This window comes from Dunckerocampus dactyliophorus, chromosome 9 (assembly GCF_027744805.1).
Source record: "Dunckerocampus dactyliophorus isolate RoL2022-P2 chromosome 9, RoL_Ddac_1.1, whole genome shotgun sequence".
NCBI classification, from domain to species: domain Eukaryota; kingdom Metazoa; phylum Chordata; class Actinopteri; order Syngnathiformes; family Syngnathidae; genus Dunckerocampus; species Dunckerocampus dactyliophorus.
The window spans coordinates 20556519-20574398 of NC_072827.1; the positions used below are offsets into that span (position 1 = coordinate 20556519).

The 17880-nt window shown below is 39.4% G+C and overlaps 1 protein-coding gene across 2 annotated transcripts in view; it reads left to right on the forward strand.

Moving 5' to 3' along the window:
* Positions 1 to 17880, forward strand: part of si:ch211-269e2.1 (cohesin subunit SA-2) — a 27450-nt gene continuing 9570 nt past the window's right edge. Inside the window, exons 1-25 of one of the 2 annotated variants that reach the window (XM_054786612.1) lie at positions 1 to 157; positions 3438 to 3548; positions 3637 to 3730; positions 3865 to 4038; positions 4104 to 4200; positions 4259 to 4347; positions 4423 to 4494; positions 8046 to 8250; positions 8317 to 8447; positions 8522 to 8595; positions 8956 to 9079; positions 9178 to 9276; positions 10616 to 10695; positions 10782 to 10889; positions 10957 to 11065; positions 11129 to 11252; positions 11361 to 11464; positions 13276 to 13368; positions 13456 to 13542; positions 13686 to 13886; positions 14215 to 14291; positions 14366 to 14453; positions 14534 to 14626; positions 15621 to 15713; positions 15801 to 15975. In XM_054786612.1, coding sequence (XP_054642587.1) covers positions 3496 to 3548; positions 3637 to 3730; positions 3865 to 4038; positions 4104 to 4200; positions 4259 to 4347; positions 4423 to 4494; positions 8046 to 8250; positions 8317 to 8447; positions 8522 to 8595; positions 8956 to 9079; positions 9178 to 9276; positions 10616 to 10695; positions 10782 to 10889; positions 10957 to 11065; positions 11129 to 11252; positions 11361 to 11464; positions 13276 to 13368; positions 13456 to 13542; positions 13686 to 13886; positions 14215 to 14291; positions 14366 to 14453; positions 14534 to 14626; positions 15621 to 15713; positions 15801 to 15975 — 2644 coding nt within the window. In that variant the 5' untranslated portion in view covers positions 1 to 157; positions 3438 to 3495. The remainder of the gene's footprint in view (positions 158 to 3437; positions 3549 to 3636; positions 3731 to 3864; positions 4039 to 4103; positions 4201 to 4258; positions 4348 to 4422; positions 4495 to 8045; positions 8251 to 8316; positions 8448 to 8521; positions 8596 to 8955; positions 9080 to 9177; positions 9277 to 10615; positions 10696 to 10781; positions 10890 to 10956; positions 11066 to 11128; positions 11253 to 11360; positions 11465 to 13275; positions 13369 to 13455; positions 13543 to 13685; positions 13887 to 14214; positions 14292 to 14365; positions 14454 to 14533; positions 14627 to 15620; positions 15714 to 15800; positions 15976 to 17880) is intronic. The other variant, XM_054786613.1, reaches the window with a different exon arrangement.

Sequence of the window (17880 nt, forward strand, 5' to 3'; positions counted from 1 at the left end):
CAATCAAGGACGTTTTAGCTGTGCTGTATACTTGACTGTGAGAGCGAAGGAAATGCAAAGGAAAATCGTCAAAACAGTTGCACTATTTTTGGTCTTGGTGCTTGTAAATTTTAAAATAATACACAGAAGAATGCTCGCCAACGAATGGGTCGCGACGGTAAGTATGAACAGTTTTCAATAATGGCTGACACTTCTTAGTGTAAATAATACGGGGTTACAGTATGAACATGATGTTTCATGGTTGGGGTCTTGGAAGATAATGTGGCTTAGCTAATTGGGTGCTTAGCTAGCTAATTGGTCTCTAAACCATAGTTTAATTCCCTTGGGAACAATAATTGACTCTTCCGAAGTGTCCTTGAGCAAAGGGCTTCTTCCTTCTGGAACTAGTTTTTGTACTTATCTGTTCAGCTCCATTTGATTTATAGAGCGCCAAATGACAACAAAAGTTACCCCCAAGACAGGTATAGACATGAATTAGGGTGAGTCAAGGTAATCGGGGTAAGTGCCACACTCTTTGAACATTAAAATGACCCACAATGTTAAACAATTACACTACACTAGTGAAGTAAAAGCTTCATTTTAATAGCTGGAAAAAAGTAGTATGCAGCTACATGCAATGTAAATGCAATGTCCAACATGGATACTATGTCAACAATGTAGGAGACACCAGATAATTTAATTAACTTCATGAAATTGTATTAGAAATATACTAGAAATATAGGTGGAATAAACACACCAGTACAAACGTATTAACTAAAGATTTGCTGACATTAGAAATCTAATGAAAATGTCTTTCGCTACAATATTCATGATTTAACTCTCCTCATGCGCCACAAGCCTGTTATATACGAGTACAGACCACATGTTGGGAGATAAACGGTAATGGCAAACGCCATGAAAGGTAAAGCTGAATATTTTGTGGGAAAAGTTTGAGAATCACTGTAACATAGCATAACATTTTATTCCCCCAGCGGATGTCAGAAGCATAGACATTCAGTTATAGTAGCACTCTGCCTATTTGTGGATTTCTTTTACAGTATTTTTTTTTACTGGTAACTGTCATGGTGTTATCTGTGGGGGAGCGTCCAACAGAGGGCGCTGTCTCACAAGTCACTAAACATTTTCCTGCAGGAAAATGCTTTGACAAGACATGATGTTGTGTAACTGCAACTAGTAAGTACAATACTGTATGCTGTTTCTAATTGTTTATTCTATGTGTACAACTGAATTTAATAACTGTGAGGGGCACATCATAGGGTTAGAGTATAGAAATAGGCATTTCTAGGACTTTTTAGGCGTGCGTCCATTATTTGTAGGGATGTGTACCGAAACTCGCTATTATATTGGCATCGGTTCTGACGCAAACGGTGGTGTTACAGTCCGGTTACTCAGTAGCTATCGGTGCTTCATTTTGTTGCCTCTAGCCGGATGTTGAAAGGATGTTGAGGAGGTGTCCGATCAAAAATTTTTTTATTGGAACGAAGTTTACCGCAACCATGCCAAAATAACATCCGCAGTCTAAACTGTCTTTTCAACATGCAGTCGTCTCTTTTCTCCCTTCTCAGCCTCATACAATTCGGAATTCAGTCGGAATTTATAGAACCCTTTATAGAACAACACATAACTGTCGGGTCTTTACACGATTAACTTCGTGGCACTGAAATGAAGCAAAAATAAAATATAGTCGTCCCCCATTTATAGCTGTTAATTGGTTCTTGACCCACCCATTTTCTATGCCACTTATCCTCATTAGGGTCGACCGTGTTAAATTAATTTCCGCAAAGTAGGATTCAATGTTAATAAATTGAATATTTTCATATTTAGAGCATAGAATACCTGTTTATGACTTTCTAAATAAGTTTCTTAACATTATTAGAGCCCTGTAGACATGAAACAACACCCCTATAGTCACTTTTACACTCCTATTATGCATTGTTTACACCAGGGGTGTCAAACTCATTTTCATTGAGGGCCACATCACAGTTACGGCTGCCCTCAGAGGGCCACTTGTAACTGTCAGTTTTTATGAATTTAATTATGAATATAACCTCATAATATTATTACACAGTTGCCCATGCATTAGATTATTATATTTTTACAAACAAATTGATGGATAACTTGCTTTGAAATGAGAAGTGAAGTGAGAATGTCATGGTGGCAAGCAGACATTCAAGTATTTGTTTTTGAAAAATGCTTGGAATATCTTACTGCATGATTAGATAATACTGACGTTTAGAAGAACTGCATGCAGTGCAATTTTTCTGTCAAAATGACACGTCAAATACATTTAGAAGGGCAGAGGTGAAGTGCATTATTGACATGCATTATTCCAAGGGTTTCGCGGGCCGCATAAAATGATGTGGCGGCCACATCTGGCCCCCGGGCCTTGTGTTTGACACCTGTGGTTTACACCATATTGCAACTCTTATGCTGCAGGGACTCGAGACTGCCGCCAGCTAGCAAGCTAGTGAACTAACCAGTTAGCCTCAAATTAATTTCTTCTAAACTTAAGAAGCCAAAAACTTACCACTTCCACACGGGATAGTGGGAGAACTTTTTTTCTCTATATCATGTCTGACACGCCATGGCGGAGTTCATGACTTCATGCAGTGTTAAGGTAATGTAATGCAAGTTCATGTCTCAATGTTTTGTGTCATTACTGCTGCCTGGTGACCAGGATACAACATGTCACTTGTATTTCAATATGTTTTGACTAATAATAGACCATAGTCTACCACAAAACAGCGATTATTTATTAATTAATTTCTGAAAAAGTGATATAGCCAGGGAACGATAATCGAACCATGATATAGCAAGGGACGACTGTAGTTACCGCAAAGTCAACAGTTCGAAGTTAGTTTTCTATCTGCATACAGTAGATGACCGTGAGCATGCCACTAAAATGCTCAGGCCAAAATGGTTGCTTATACTTCATACTTATACTTATACTTTTTTTAAGTACTGGGTCAGCCACCGTTTAAGCCAGTGCTTCTCGAATAGTGTTGCGGGGCCCCTTGGGGGGGTGTGGTAAACCGTCAGGTGGGGTGTGAGAGGCAGGGAGTACTTTCAATGTTAGTGCAGACCTGCCAACATGTACAAATGTATTGGTTTTTGTATGTACTATTGACTCTTGAATACACTTGTATGCTTCACAGCTCTCCATTTTGTTGCATTTTCCTGGTTTCAGTTTGGAGTTCAGTCTATACAGTACAGATAAATAAATAGGTATTATCAGTTTCTCAATAGTATTTCAAATCAGGGGGGCGTGACAGAAAATAATTGAGAACCGCTGGTTTAAGCACTGGCACCATTTCAAAAGCACCAATGTACATGATACCCAACCCTAATAATTTTTGTTTTTCAGCCATTCCATTTGCAAGAGGTCTTGGAACGGCAATAACCCTCGTATGATGACAAGCTGTGAATGTTTCTTTTAGACCAAAGTGGCTTTCCAAATCAAGCAAGTCACCTGAGAGCTGCTGTGTGAAGCAGGACATGATATCTGACCCCACGTCTACAGCTGCATCCGGACCCTCCGAGCAGCAGAGGTTTTTTGTTTTTTTTTACCTTTCCTCCACTGTGTCATTTATTTAGTATTGATGCTGCAGTCATTTGTGGGATTTTTTGTCTCTGCAGTAAGAGCTCACAAAATGAGGATGAGGCCAACCCTTCTGCAGTTGTCAACAACTCCGAGGAAGAGTCCGGCAATGAGAACAGACAGAAGAGGGGGGTAAATGTGTTTTTCTTCTTTCTTTTTATTAAAGGTCTCACGTTATAGTATTTTTCACAAATTTGAAATAAATGATGGTATGTTGTATTGTACAGAATACACGTTATAGTGTTGTCTGTTGGTTTGACCCACAGAGGCGTAGGAAAAGACCTCGCAAGGAATCGGAGAATGCCACAAAGAGCAAAATTGCCAAAGGCCGCCGCAGATGTAGCAGCGTTAGAAAAGACAGGGTCTGCCAGCGTAAACGTCCTCACGTGGAGGCCGCCACTTTGTTTGACGTCATCACCATGGGCAGGAGTGCCATGGGGGTAAGATACACCATAGTACTAAACACGACCGCACTACATTTAAGTCCTAATGGATGTGTGAGCAGGCGGTGATTGACGGCTGGATGGAGGCCTATGTGGCAGACAGAGATGCATCCCTCCTCGACCTTATCACATTCTTCATCCAGTGCTGCGGGTGCAAAGGTGAGAAGTCGTCACACTAAATATGTCTCTGCATGCAGTTAAAATCTTGTTTTTGTAGGCGTGGCCACAGCTGAAATGTGTCATACCAAAAGCGACAGTGACACCATGGACAAGATGGTGGAGGAGCTGGTTGAAGACATGGATGAGGTAATGAGGGGCATACTACGTTGTGTTCATGTTTGACTGTTGTTAGACAAGACTTTAAAACTGTGGTGTGTTTAGGTTGCTGGTTTGCAATACAAGAAGTTTCTGGCTTTTCCGTGGATCCTCACCATCACCTGGCCCATGGATGCAGTCAGTATTGTCCTTATTCTTGCAGTGCTTGTACAGAGTGCTGACCAGGGACGAGCATTCAAACAAATTTTCTTAATCAAAAAAATATTATCTGGAAAATTATTAATCATTAATTGACAATTAAAACAACAAATCTGAAAATATTTTTAGTTTCTCCAAATAATATTTTTAAAAGGTTATTCCCAAAGCCATAATAATAACAATACATTGTTTGTACAGTATGTTTCAAATATGGTAAATTGTCTTTCACTTACATAGTGCTTTTCCACCTCCAAGGCACTAAAAGCGCTTTGACACTGCTAGCACATTTACCTGCTGATGACGCAGCATCAGGAGCAACTGGGGGTTCAGCTTCAGTATCTTGCCCAAGGACACTTCGACATGATAACGGGAGGACGGAGGATCGAACCCACAACCTTTAGGTTGGGAGACGACCATGCCTCCCCAAAATATGCTTTCCCTGATACCAGAATCATATTAAAAAAGGTAGTGAAGGTAGAATGTAGTGGGTGAGAAAAATAAGCAACAGAAACACAGACGAAATTTGAATAAAAGCCACTAAAGTAAAAAAAAAAAAAATTAATTAATGAATACAAAAACATTTAATGTTATCAGTTTTAAATATTCACAATTAAATGTTGGTTCCATGTCCAAATTATAATCCTACAATTAAATACTAATTGTAGACAAAAAAAAGAGTAAGCAATTTATTGCAAACAAGCCATCCATCCATCAATTTTCTATGCCTCATATCCTCATTGGGGTCGCGGGGATATGCTGGAGTCTATCAGCTGACAGCCTATCAGCCTACCAGCTGACTTTTGGGCGATAGGGAGGGTACACCCTGGACTGGTTTCCAGCCAATCGCAGGGCATTGCAAACAAGCATTAAAGTGAAATAGACTGTTCATCAGCTGATAAAAAGTTTAAGATCATAGCTCAACCCCACACCCCTACCCTAAATTCCCTAAAATAGACATAAAATGTTAAAAAAAGGACTCTCTAATGAGTAGCTACGCCATTCTTGTTAATCGCCTCAAAAATTGGTGTGGGCCTGCTTGATGGCAGTGTTTCCAGGAGGATAGTGGAAATGTTGCTCCAGGTGAAACACAGATGAGGGCCCTCAGTCATGAGGGATGCCCCCTGCAACATCTCCACATAGACATTGCTGTTTGACACCCCAACACAACCTGAAGCTCTATTGTTCCATTGAAGGCAAAAGCACCCCAGATCACAATGGCGCCCCCTCCACTCTGCAGTGTGTGAAACATCTCAGGTGGGATCTCCTTGTCATGCCAGTAACAGTGGAAGCCATCAGGACCATCAAGGTTAATTTTTTTCTCATCAGAGAATAAAACTTTCTTCCCCCTTTTCAATGTTCCATTTTTGGTGCTCTCATGCAAATTCCAAACGGGCAATTTAGTGGCGTTGAAGACGTCTTTGGAGTCCGTGGTCTTTTGATGAGCTGACGAATAGTCTATTTCACGTTAATGCTTGTTTGCAATAAATTGCTTACTCAAAACATTTTTTTATCTCACTCCCATTTATTCTTTTTGCATTTTGAAGCTCTACTTAGAGCCTCCTTAAGATCCAACAGTGCAAAATGTAAATGCTTGCAATTTTTCAACAAAATTTCCAAATTTTGATCACGCAGCCACACACGCGCTCCCACGCACACACACACACACACATATACAGTATATGTACTGTATATGTGTATATATATGTATACGTATATATGCAGTGGTGTGAACAAGTGTTTGCCCCCTTTCTGATTTCTTATTTTTTTGTATGTTTGTCACACTTAAATGTTTCAAATCATCAAACACATTTAAATATTAGTCAATGACAACACAACTGATCACAAAATGCAGTTTTTAAATGAAACATTTTATTATTATGGGAGAAAAAAATTCCAAACCTACATGGCCTTGTGTGAAAAAGTGATTGCCCCTTAGCACCCTTAGCAGCAACAACTGCAATCAAGTGTTTGCGATCACTTGCAATGACTCCCTTACAGCGCTGTGGAGGAATTTTGGCCCACTCATCTTGATGAAAATAAAAGTCCTCATCTTCAAAGTCTTCAAAGTATACATTGTTTTGGGACACACACACACACACACACACACACACACACACACACACACACGTATATGTATTTCTACAGTATATATATACATACACACACATACACACATACAAATGAATATCTTCATTAAATATAAATATGTGCTGCTCAACTTAAAACAACATAAATTCAGTGTGTCCAAGTTGCTTAAATTCAACTATTTGTGTTGAATTTATGACTGCCAACATTTACATTTGTGTTCTTTGTGTTCACTACCAAGCAGATCTCCACTCAAAGTGTGGCCATTGTCTTTATGTGCTCATTTGTCATGATATAAAGGCATAAATTCTTAATTCAGCAGTTATTATAAAATACTACTAAGAGTTTAAGCAAATATTGATGAGGTACTTTTCTTTACGTAGGACAATTCAGTAAAACAAATACGACATTTTACCTGCAGAATATAAAACAAATATTTTCAACTAAGAGTCATTGAAATGCAGATTAATTCTGACAGCTCAAGAGGAGATGAACTGGTCCAGAGGAATGGGATGAAATAAGGAAATACAGCAAAAGCAAATAGCTTATTTGCCAATATAAACTCAAAATGGTCCCACACAGTCTTTCTTTTCTTTTGGTCTCTCATGTCACACTGGATTAAATAGAAGAATTGTGCTTCAAAAGATTTGTTCTTATTGCAGAGATGTTGCACCCCATGACAAAAGTCAGACTCACTTCCTTGTAAACTTTCTCACAGACAGGCGAAACACCAACTGTATTGGTTTTCTTAAAGCGATACGCACACCGACACAGGGTTTTGCTCGACACATGCACCGACGTGTCGATGTTCCCGTACCCACACTAATAATTAGTATAATGACAACAACAAAGTAAAGTTGTTTGGTGACACTTGAAAAAGTTAGTATGTCCCCCATGAGCGTGATACCCACTTGTGGCTTCCCTGTGGGACAAAAACGAGCTCCGAACTGACCGCATTGCTTGTTTGTTTAAAAACAAAATGTCACTGTGGTAAAAAGTTGCTTTTGGAGTCCGTAGACCAGAAGCTAGGTGGATAACTCTAGCTAGCTAGCTAGCTAGTTGCCGCCAATGCAAAGTAAAGCAAGTGACAGCTTGGCAAAGCGTGTAAACAAAAGATACAAGAATAGTCAAACTGCAATAGGTTTGAAAGGGAGTGATTGTTCAGTTATTATTTGACCAGTAACGTCAATATTGTTTAGTTTTGTACCAGACTTTGCAGACTCATTTAAAATTAGTACTACCACAACTGAACATGTATTTGTACCTGTTTTTTCAGCTTCTTCTGCAGCCCATTAAGCTACTAAACAAGTTGGGCCTGAATGATGTGTGCCCTCTGCTGGTTGATTATTAGATCCATCCATGTGTCAACAACACATCCAACTCATAAACAACAAACTTGAAATCTTTCCACACGATTGACAAAACAAGTCCACAATCTTCATCAGGACAGCATGGAGTATCCTCTGATCCAGCCTGGACCCTACAGCCGGTGGTTTCACTCGGAGTTGAGCGACTTTGTGTCGGTGCTGGTCTCTCAGTGTCAACACAGCATCCTCTTTGACAGCTACTTGATGAGCACGCTCGTCTCGCTGCTTTCCGAGCTCTCCGACTCCCGTATACGAGCTTTCAGACACACCTGCACGCTAGCAGGTAACTTTGACAGCAGCCCGTGATACGCTGTTACTATAGACTAAGTCATACTGTGTGGTTTATTAGCGGTCAAACTGCTGAGCTCCCTGATTGAAGTGGCTCTGAGTCTGAGCGTGGGTGTCAGAAACAGTCAGAAGCGGCAGCAGGTGCAGAGGCCCAGCAGACAGAGGAACCAGGTGCAGCAGAAAGTGACCCAGGTACAGCAAAACCAACGATACTCAAAGCCTCTTGCAATGATGTGACTCATAACCTTGTGCTTTTTGTCTTCAAGCTGCAGGAGAAGAGAGTGGAGCTAGAGAACATGATGGATGTCATCTTCAAGGCCGTTTTTCTCAAGAGACATCGGTAAAATGTCATCATTGAATTACCTTGATGTCATGATCATTCTACGTATAAGCCAGTGTGAGAAATAGTACAGGTATATAAGCATATGGTGCTGCCAAGGTAATACATGGAAGAAGCAAAATGGTAAGAATCACAGTGTCTAATATTGATGATCCTCAATTCATTTATTATGATTTAACAAGAACCACAGCGTCTGATATCTTTTATTCTGAATTCATCCATTAAGTATTACTTGATGAAAACCGTTTGTCCTGAATTCATGCATTTCTTTTTAAATGAAAACCACAGTGTCTGATGTCATTTGTGCTGAATTAGTTCTTACGAGCTTACTATATGTGTTTGCATGTTTCGTACGCACAGTGATGTGCTTCCAGAAATTCGTTCTATCTGCATGGAGGAGTTGGGCTTGTGGATGAGGCTTTACAGCTCTGTCTTCCTCAATGACACTTACCTCAAATACATGGACTGGATGTCGTACGACAAGGTGACCATTGTTGTTCAATACATGTCATGTATTTATAAGAAAACCAAAAAACAACACAATTTGCTTTTGCATTAACTTGGCTATCTTATGTCTTCCAGATGCCAGATGTGCGTCTCAAGTGTGTCTTAGGCTTGCAGAGCTTGTATGGAGATCCTGTGCTTTTGCCTCAACTGGACTTTTTCACCAGCCGCTTCAAGGTAACCACATTTCAGCCAAGTTTAGTCTCACCTGAACTCCCTAAAACTGCTTCTTTTTGGGGAAACAAAGCAATTGTGAATCATTTGCAGGGTTTAGCACTGGGCAGCTCAAACCTAAATACAGATACCTCTAATACCACTGTTTCTCATGTATTCTATATATTTCGTAAAAGGACAGTTGCACTCAGAATTGTTCAACCCTCACAGTATATTCATTTGCAAAGTTTACAAACTAAACTATTAGCATTACTAAACAAACTAAACTAGCATTAAACTATTAAAAAACAGTATAAATTAGGGGTGTAATGATTTACTCATATTCCTACGATTCAACTACATCGATCTGGGTTCTGAAGTTTCCATTCAGGGCGACATATCTATCGATCTAACATTGTTTAAAAGGTAATCAATCGATTGAATGGTTACAAGGAAATGAAGCATTGCATTTACAATAAGCACGGCAGGCTTTATATGGATGTGCTTTTTTTTTTTTTTTTAGTGACATTTATGGGGACAATATGCAAAGTAAGGACGCTTTGTACGTATCTGGACTGTAGTTTACAGTCCAGTAGCAGTGACATTTAGTGACGTTGTCATCCAGCACGGCATGTCCATGTCACAACACATTGGAATGTTACAAATACAATCCCGCTACTTTAGCGATGCTGTGTGTGCGTGCTCCATTAGAAGAGTCTGTGGGGACCTCCTTAAAAATGCAATTTTTTCATATGATATTAGGTGTATTTTCATTCGTATACAGAAAAGTTTAGTCCAACTATAAGCCTCTCAAACTCATGGATCGAAGCTTCGGGACAAGATAAGAGGTATGTAGGATATAAATTCACTCTGCAGATGAAATGTCATTAAAATCTGATGGAGCGAAATATGTTAAATTTGCCCCGTAATTACTGTGTACATGCAATTATAGTGTGCCATGGAAACAAATGCAGCGTGCTGCTGCAACATTTATGACACTTGACTTTCTTCCCTGGACTTTTTGATTATCACAAAAATGTAAATGGCTACTCTGTTGACTTTTAAAACAAATGTCACAGCCTAAGTTATGATATATTTTGTAGTACGGTTGTAATTGCCAAGGTTTGTGGGTGCATCACAGCTTTTGTCCTGACTCAATATTAAAGCAATATTAAAGCATTAATTTCACATTAGGCATTTATTTGCACCTGCCAATGACAGTATATACAGTGGTATATTATATTTGTCTGCATTTCCTTTTTCCAAGCATTGCGGTATAAATTTTGACAATATCATGCTGTGTTTCATGTGGTATTTTATCGTCAAGAAATAGAGAGGCATCACTACTACCTGTGTGTTCCAGGACCGCATGATCTCCATGACTCTGGATAAAGACAACGAAGTGGCTTTGCAGACCCTGAAACTGCTGCTACTCATCTCCAAGTTAGCCTTCTACTCCTTCTCAGTATCAACAATTATAGTAATAAATGCGATGTCTTCACTAACCATGATGTGTCTAACACCTTTAGAACATCGAAAGATGTGCTCAATCCAGACGACTACGAGCAACTCCTCAAGCTCGTTTTTTCATCTCAGCGCCCCCTTGCAGCCACTGCGGGGGAGCTGCTCTTCTTTATGTGCGTCAGTTTACCTGCTTGTAAGAAAGAGTGTTTATTTTTTCAAAACTTATTGTGTTTCTCTCAGGCTTCTCCCTGCAGCTAATAATCTGGAGGGAATTAATCAGGAGGACGCTCATAGACAACAAACACTTGTAAGACTCAAGGCTTTGCTGCAGTTCTACCAGAACTCTAAGGTGAAACACTCTTTTCATCAAAAGTTGTTATATTAGAATGACATTGACTGAGTGCACCTGCAGCTACACAACCATGTGGTCTACCTCGTGGACAGCCTGTGGGACTGTGGTGGAACCCTGCTGAAGGACTGGTCTACACTCACCTCTATACTGCTGCAAGACCCTCACAGTCCCTCGCTGGGTCCAGGTGGGAAATTTTTTACTTGTTGCTAGTATAAGTGAACTATGATTGTGGATAGTTACATTTACATCTTAATAAGCTTATTGGTCACAGTACATTTTTTTGTGTTTGCAGGACTCACTCAGGCAGAAGAAGTGGTGCTCGTGGAGATTCTGGTAGCATCTGTGCGTCAGGCGTCAGAAGGACCAGTGCTGGCTGGGAGGAGCGGTGCAAAGAAGGTTTTTTTATTTTTATTTTACAGTCACAGTGATAATGCACTATAAGAAAGTACAATTGGCATGCAAATATTCTACAGTGCAGTGGAAAATGCTGTACTATATTTATCAAATCATAGGAGGGTTAAAATTGATCCTTGAGGGAGTCCTCTGTCATCAATATTGGAATTTGACTTAGTTTTTGGCTTCCTTTTGTTTTAAATTTTATAAGAGATAGCCCTTTAAGCGCCAAAGTCGCAAAGTTGGGACAAGCAACACTGCTGAATTTAACAAGCCATAGAGACATGATGCCTCATGTAGTTACTATTTTACAACAGGAGGTGGCGGACATCTGTAACTTCAGTCTGAGCAACATTTGTAGGTTTGTTTCTATGCAAAGTTTAGGAGTATAATGAGTTTGAACATTGTGTGCTGGTGGCAGCGAGTCCGCTCGCCATGACAGTCCACATGCAGCACATTTTGGAGCTGATGCTTTGCTTCACAGTGTTCGGGGGGGCAGGAGGGGATGCCCCAGAGGAAAATTATACTGCTCAAAGCTTACTCTTCTACAGCTCAGAAGACAAAGATTCTGATCTGATTCTCATTTTGTCTAAAAATGTTTCTCATATGTTTTTCCTAAAATGCACTAGGAGAAATAGGTGAGAGGATGGTGCGTGGTGGTCAAAACACTGCTAATGGTGAGGGGGGAGTAGCGGGAATGTATAAAACTGAAATAGCGGCAATCGCAGTAGAATCCGAGGTAGAAAATATACTACTAATAGCAGAGGAGACAGCAGTGGTGTTCAAGATCCCGCTGTAAATGAAGATGATGATGGCTGGGTTTGCTTGAGAGATGAAGAAGAGTTTCACAAGTGGATCACACCTTTTGATGAGCCTGTTGGGTATCATGGAGACAGGGATCTGACCATTTCTGAGCCTGGTGATGTCATAATATGCAAATTAGATCAGTGAATTTACTCCCTTCACAAACATTGGGTCATACTGATGATTTTTCTCACTTACAGTATGCCTTTATCTCTAACCATTTTCTAGCTATAACATTTTGAAATAGCAGTATCAAAACTGAATATTTTCTTGAAAAAACTAAAGGGTTAAGATTTGCTCTTGCTCTACTTAGGAATTCATAGAATACATAACTAATATTGTGGTATATGCACTGACCACAATATTAGGTACACACCTGTACACTCGATGAGAATCAAGACGAGTTGCATTAATAATTTTCCATTTACTTTAGTAAGTTAAGTAAAAGATTTGATTCAGTTAAACAGTAAGAACATGTATTATACATAGGTAAAGGAAAATTAATTAAAACAAAATTAAACACTAAAAGAATATATAATACATTAGTTAGAAAATAATATAAGTAATATACAATAAAATGAAATGAAATCACAAATAAAAAAGAGAGAAAAGGAAATTAACTGTAGTAAGTAAAGTGAATAAATAAAATGAAAGCCAGAAGAATAATTTTAAATGAGTGAAAATATATTGAACATGTATTGAGAGGTTAAAAAAGTAAGTAAGTCATCAAAAAAAGGAAAACGGTTGAGTAGATTATATTGTGGTGACCCAGATAAAGCTTTCAAAAGAAGGGAAATATTAAAATAAAAGTCAGAAATGTGTTATAAAAACATTGGATAAAAATAGGAAAAAGGAAATAAACAATTAAAATAGAAGAAAATGTAAATAAGTAATTGATAACTTGACAAGACAGGCTAGTCTTTTTTTAATGGATGTACTGTATAATGTTTATACCTAGCAGTACGATGCTGTGTGAGAAGAGCATAGTTCCTTGTGTCTTTTTCCACCAGGTAATGAGTGTCAGAGAGAAGAAAGTTCAGGTTGAAGACTGCACAAGGCTCACACAGCATTTCCTCATGGTGCTTCCAGAGTTACTGTCCAAGGTATCGCTGTCTGATATGGTGGTCATTCAACACTAGAGTTTACATTATGTTTGAATGATGGCTGTCATACATTGCACACTGATGCAGTTTTCAGGTCGCTGGGACATTATTGCTTCCTTGATGAGGATTCCTCGGTACTTTCTGCCAGAGACCCCCCTCGCAGACATGACACAGGTCAGCATTAAATGTTAAGCAGCATTAAAAGTTAAGGTTACATGTTTTCTTAATGAAGTTTTGTTTACACCTGCATTGTTTGCAAACATAGTTCCGCGGACAACACAGTAGTTTCCACTTTTTGGGTCTCATCTCCTCCTCAGACGGTCTCCAGATTGTTAGCAGAGATGGTAGCCAATCTAGAGGTTCATTCGGGTGCTGCTGTCTTGGAGGAGGCGTCCCGTACATTCCTCAGTCTGTGTGGAGAGGAGACCATGTGGTGCTCCATGGCCCGACCTGCTAGAGACTCCATGGTCCAATGTTGGGTGGACCACCTCAAAGAGCTGCTGACTGAATCCCTAACGGTAGTGTGAAACCCTAAATCTTGTTTGAAACCTGAGTTGGAAACCGTAATCCTAGTTTGAACCCCTAACTCTAATCTGGAACCCTAAACCCAGTCTGGAACCCTAGTGTGAAACCCTAACTCTAATTTGAACCCTAACCCTTAGTATGAAACCCGGGTTTGTATGCTTCAGGACAAGTACTTGTTTCTAGTAAGCATTTTACCAGCAGTGCTCAACCTTGAGGGATTTCTGTCCTGTTAGCAGTGCAAGAACCCGAATGATTTTTATTGTCCAAGATGCTTGATTATGGAGTCATGTAAACTGTTAAGTACAAACCCTCCATCCACAGGGCACCTCTTTCTCTGCTGACGGGGAGAAAACTGGAGACATTTTAGCCACTCTGAAGAAACTCAGTGCTTTCCATAAGTAAGTTGCAGAAAATGAATAGAATACTTGCCGTAGTGTCATCGTTTATGTTGCTTAAAAATGTGATTTGGAAGCTGCCACGATCTGTCTCGATGGAATCTGTATGACCTGCTGTCACCCCTCCTGGCAGTGGAGGGCTTCCAAGAGCGGGCGTCACCTGAGGTACCTCATCTGCTACGTAGGGTATTACAACATTTAAAATAATCCTGTTTTGTTTCTACTTATCAGTACATCTCAGCTAGCTTTTCCCACAGGTGCTAAACGAAGTGTTTAAGTGTCTGAGCTACTGTGTTCTCTGGTCTCTGAGCACCAGCAGTGAAACTCTGACCTCCAGGGTGAGTTACTGTACATCATACGATTTGGCTAATATACAGTATGTACTATGTTTATATGTATATGTATATGTATATTTGTATGTATATATATATATATATATATATATATATATATATATATATATATATACTGCTCAAAAAAATTAAAGGAACACTTCAAAAACACATCAGATCTAAACTGGGGGAAAAATGATGTTGAGTATCTTTCCGAATAATAAGTGGGTGATGTATTAGTAACAAAATGATGCCACATAATTTGATAGAAATGAAAATGATCACCCTATAGAGGGGGGAAATCAAAGACACCCCAAAAATGAAAGTGAAAAAATGATGCAGCAAACTGGTCCATTTTGCTAAAATGTCATTGTAGCAACTCAAAATGATTCTCAGTAGTTTGTGTGGCCCCCACGTGCTTGTACGCATGCCTGACAATGTCGGGGCATGCTCCTAATGAGACTACGGATGGTGTCCTGGGGGATCTCCTCCCAGATCTGGACCAGATCACCCACTTATTATCAGGAAAGATATTCAAGATCATTTTTCCCCCAGTTTAGATCTGATGTGTTTTCAAAGTGTTCCTTTAATTTTTTTGAGCAGTGTATATATACAGTATGTGTGTGTGTGTGTGTATGTGTATATGTATATATGTATATATATATATATATATATCCACTCCTGATCAAAATCTTAAGACCAGTCGAAAAATTGGTCTTAAACTTTTGATCAGCTGATAAACAGCCTATTTCAGTTTCTTTGCTGTTTTCAATAAATTACTTTTTCAAAGTGTTTTTGTCTCACTCCTCCTTCTTGTTTTTGCATATTGTAGCTCTACTTAAAACCTCATTAAGATCCAAATGTGCAAAATGCAAATTCTAGCAATTTTTCAACTGGTCTTAAGATTTTGATCAGGAGTGTACCTATCAAAAGTTTGCACACAGTCTTTCATTCAGTCGCATGAAAAGCGTCTGTTAACTATATGACTGTTGTGTTTTAGGACAAGGCTGTGGCCCAGAGACTCCAGTTGCGTGTCCTCTGTGAGACAAGTCATCGTTGTCTCTCCCACTCAGACCACAGCGTGAGGCATCAGGTCAGACAGAAAGTGGCGCCGTTTTTTAATATTTTAAAATCCTACTACTTTTACTTTTTCCTTCCTTGTTTTCCTTGTACCTCTTAGGCTTTCCTGGGTGTCTGCGACATCCTCACAGCCCACTCCTACCAGCAAAATGTGTGGGATCCCACCTCCTGGGGGCCCCTGTCCTACACTCCCACCCCCAAGCTACAGACGGCGCTGTTGAGCTTTGTGTGCAAAAACGTCTTTGTGGGAAGAGACTGTGACGACGAAAGCAAAGGTGAATAGATAACACTGAATCACTTTTAGATCTTAACTGCACATCTTTTGTTCATTGGTAACACTTATTTGATCAACTCATTCATATTGGATGTAAGCACAGATTGACCACCATATACTGTATGTCGAGTAAAACATACCAAAAAATATCCTGTTAACATAATATGTACTGAAGGTTACAACTTATAATAATCATTACAGCAATCTTTATATCATTATAATAATAACTAGAAAAATTGCCATTTCATGGAAATTTTAAATGGTTCTGTGGCTTGTTGCTAACCTCTGACCCAGTATTTCCGACCGCCTCGGTGGCTTTTGAGCTTTGCCTTTTTCAGTGGTGGGCGGTGCATTTGGTTCTACGTAACTTACAATGCAAAGTACACATTTGCAAATTATTTTTAAAAGGTAAGAAATCACTTTCTACATAAGTATTCACAGCTGTTGCCATGAATATAATATATATAGGCAGAATCAGAATGGCCTTTACTCATCATTTATACCGAGGTACAAGCGAAATTGTGCAATCATCCGTCCATACATATACAACATACCATACAATAAGACGGGTGGTGGACAGGACAGGATGACTGGGCAATAAAAGGAGGGAGAGGAAAGGGAACAACAAGAGGAGAGGCAAGGGAAATTAAAACAGACAATTCCAAACTAAGCTCCTATGGGGCAGTACAGCGTGGGACTGGCACAAAAACCTCAGCAAGATAGGCACAAATAAACACACATTTACAACATGAACTCGAGACGTGCACCGGAGGAGGGCAGAGAGGGGAGTGGAGGTGTAATAGATACATACATATCTAATAGACACATACAGAGGTGTGAAAAAGTCTTTGCCCCCTTCCGGATTTCTTACTTTGTTGCTTGTTTGCACACTTAAATGTTTCAGAACAAACAACAACCCAACTGACCACAAAATGCAGTTTTTAAATGAAACTTTTTCTTATTAAAGGGAGAAAAAAAAATCCAAACGTACATGGCCCTGTGTGATAAAGTGATTGCCATCTAAACCTAATAACTGGTTGGGCCATCCTAAGCAGCAACAACTGCAATCAAGCATTTGTGATAACTTGCAATGAGTCTTTTCAAGCGCTGTGGAGGAATTTTGGCCCACTCATCTTTGCAGAATTGTTGTAATTCAGCCCCATTGGAGGGTTTTCCTGCATGAATCGCCTTTTCAAGGTCATGCAACAGCATATCAATAGGATTCAGGTCAGGACTTCTTTTGTGACCTCTAGATGAGTCGTCGCTGCGCTCTTGGGGTAATTTTGGTTGGCCGGCCACTCCTTGCAAGGTTCACCACTGTTCTGTGTTTTCGCCATTTGTGGATAATGGCTCTCACTGTAGTTGACTGGAGTCCCAAAGCTTTAGAGATGGCTTTGTAACCTTTTTCAGACTGATAGATCTCAATTAATATCAGTTAAATCATGTTCTAACATCACTTTTTCACACAGGGACATGTAGGTTTGGATTCTTTTTTCTCCTTTAATAATAAAAAGTTTCATTTAAAAACTGCATTTTGTGTTCAGTTGTGTTGTCTTTGACTAATTTCAATTTGTTTTATGATCTACAACATTTAAGTGTGACAAACATGCAAAAAAATAAGAAATCAGGAAGGGGTAAAGCACTTTTTCACACCACTCTATATGCATACATGAAAATTATACACATATATTGATAGCTACATAGCACAGAATGTAATTATTAAATGCATATGGGCGGCATTGCTTTGCATTCTATCTACACAACTGTAAGCCTAGGCCAACTTTCTAACTTACTTTGATAATTAGGTCATTCAACACATAAATTTGTTGAAAATAACCTAAAATGATGCAGTGAAATACGTATGTCGTTTTTACTGGTGTGATGCTCAGCCCGCACAGCAGATGGC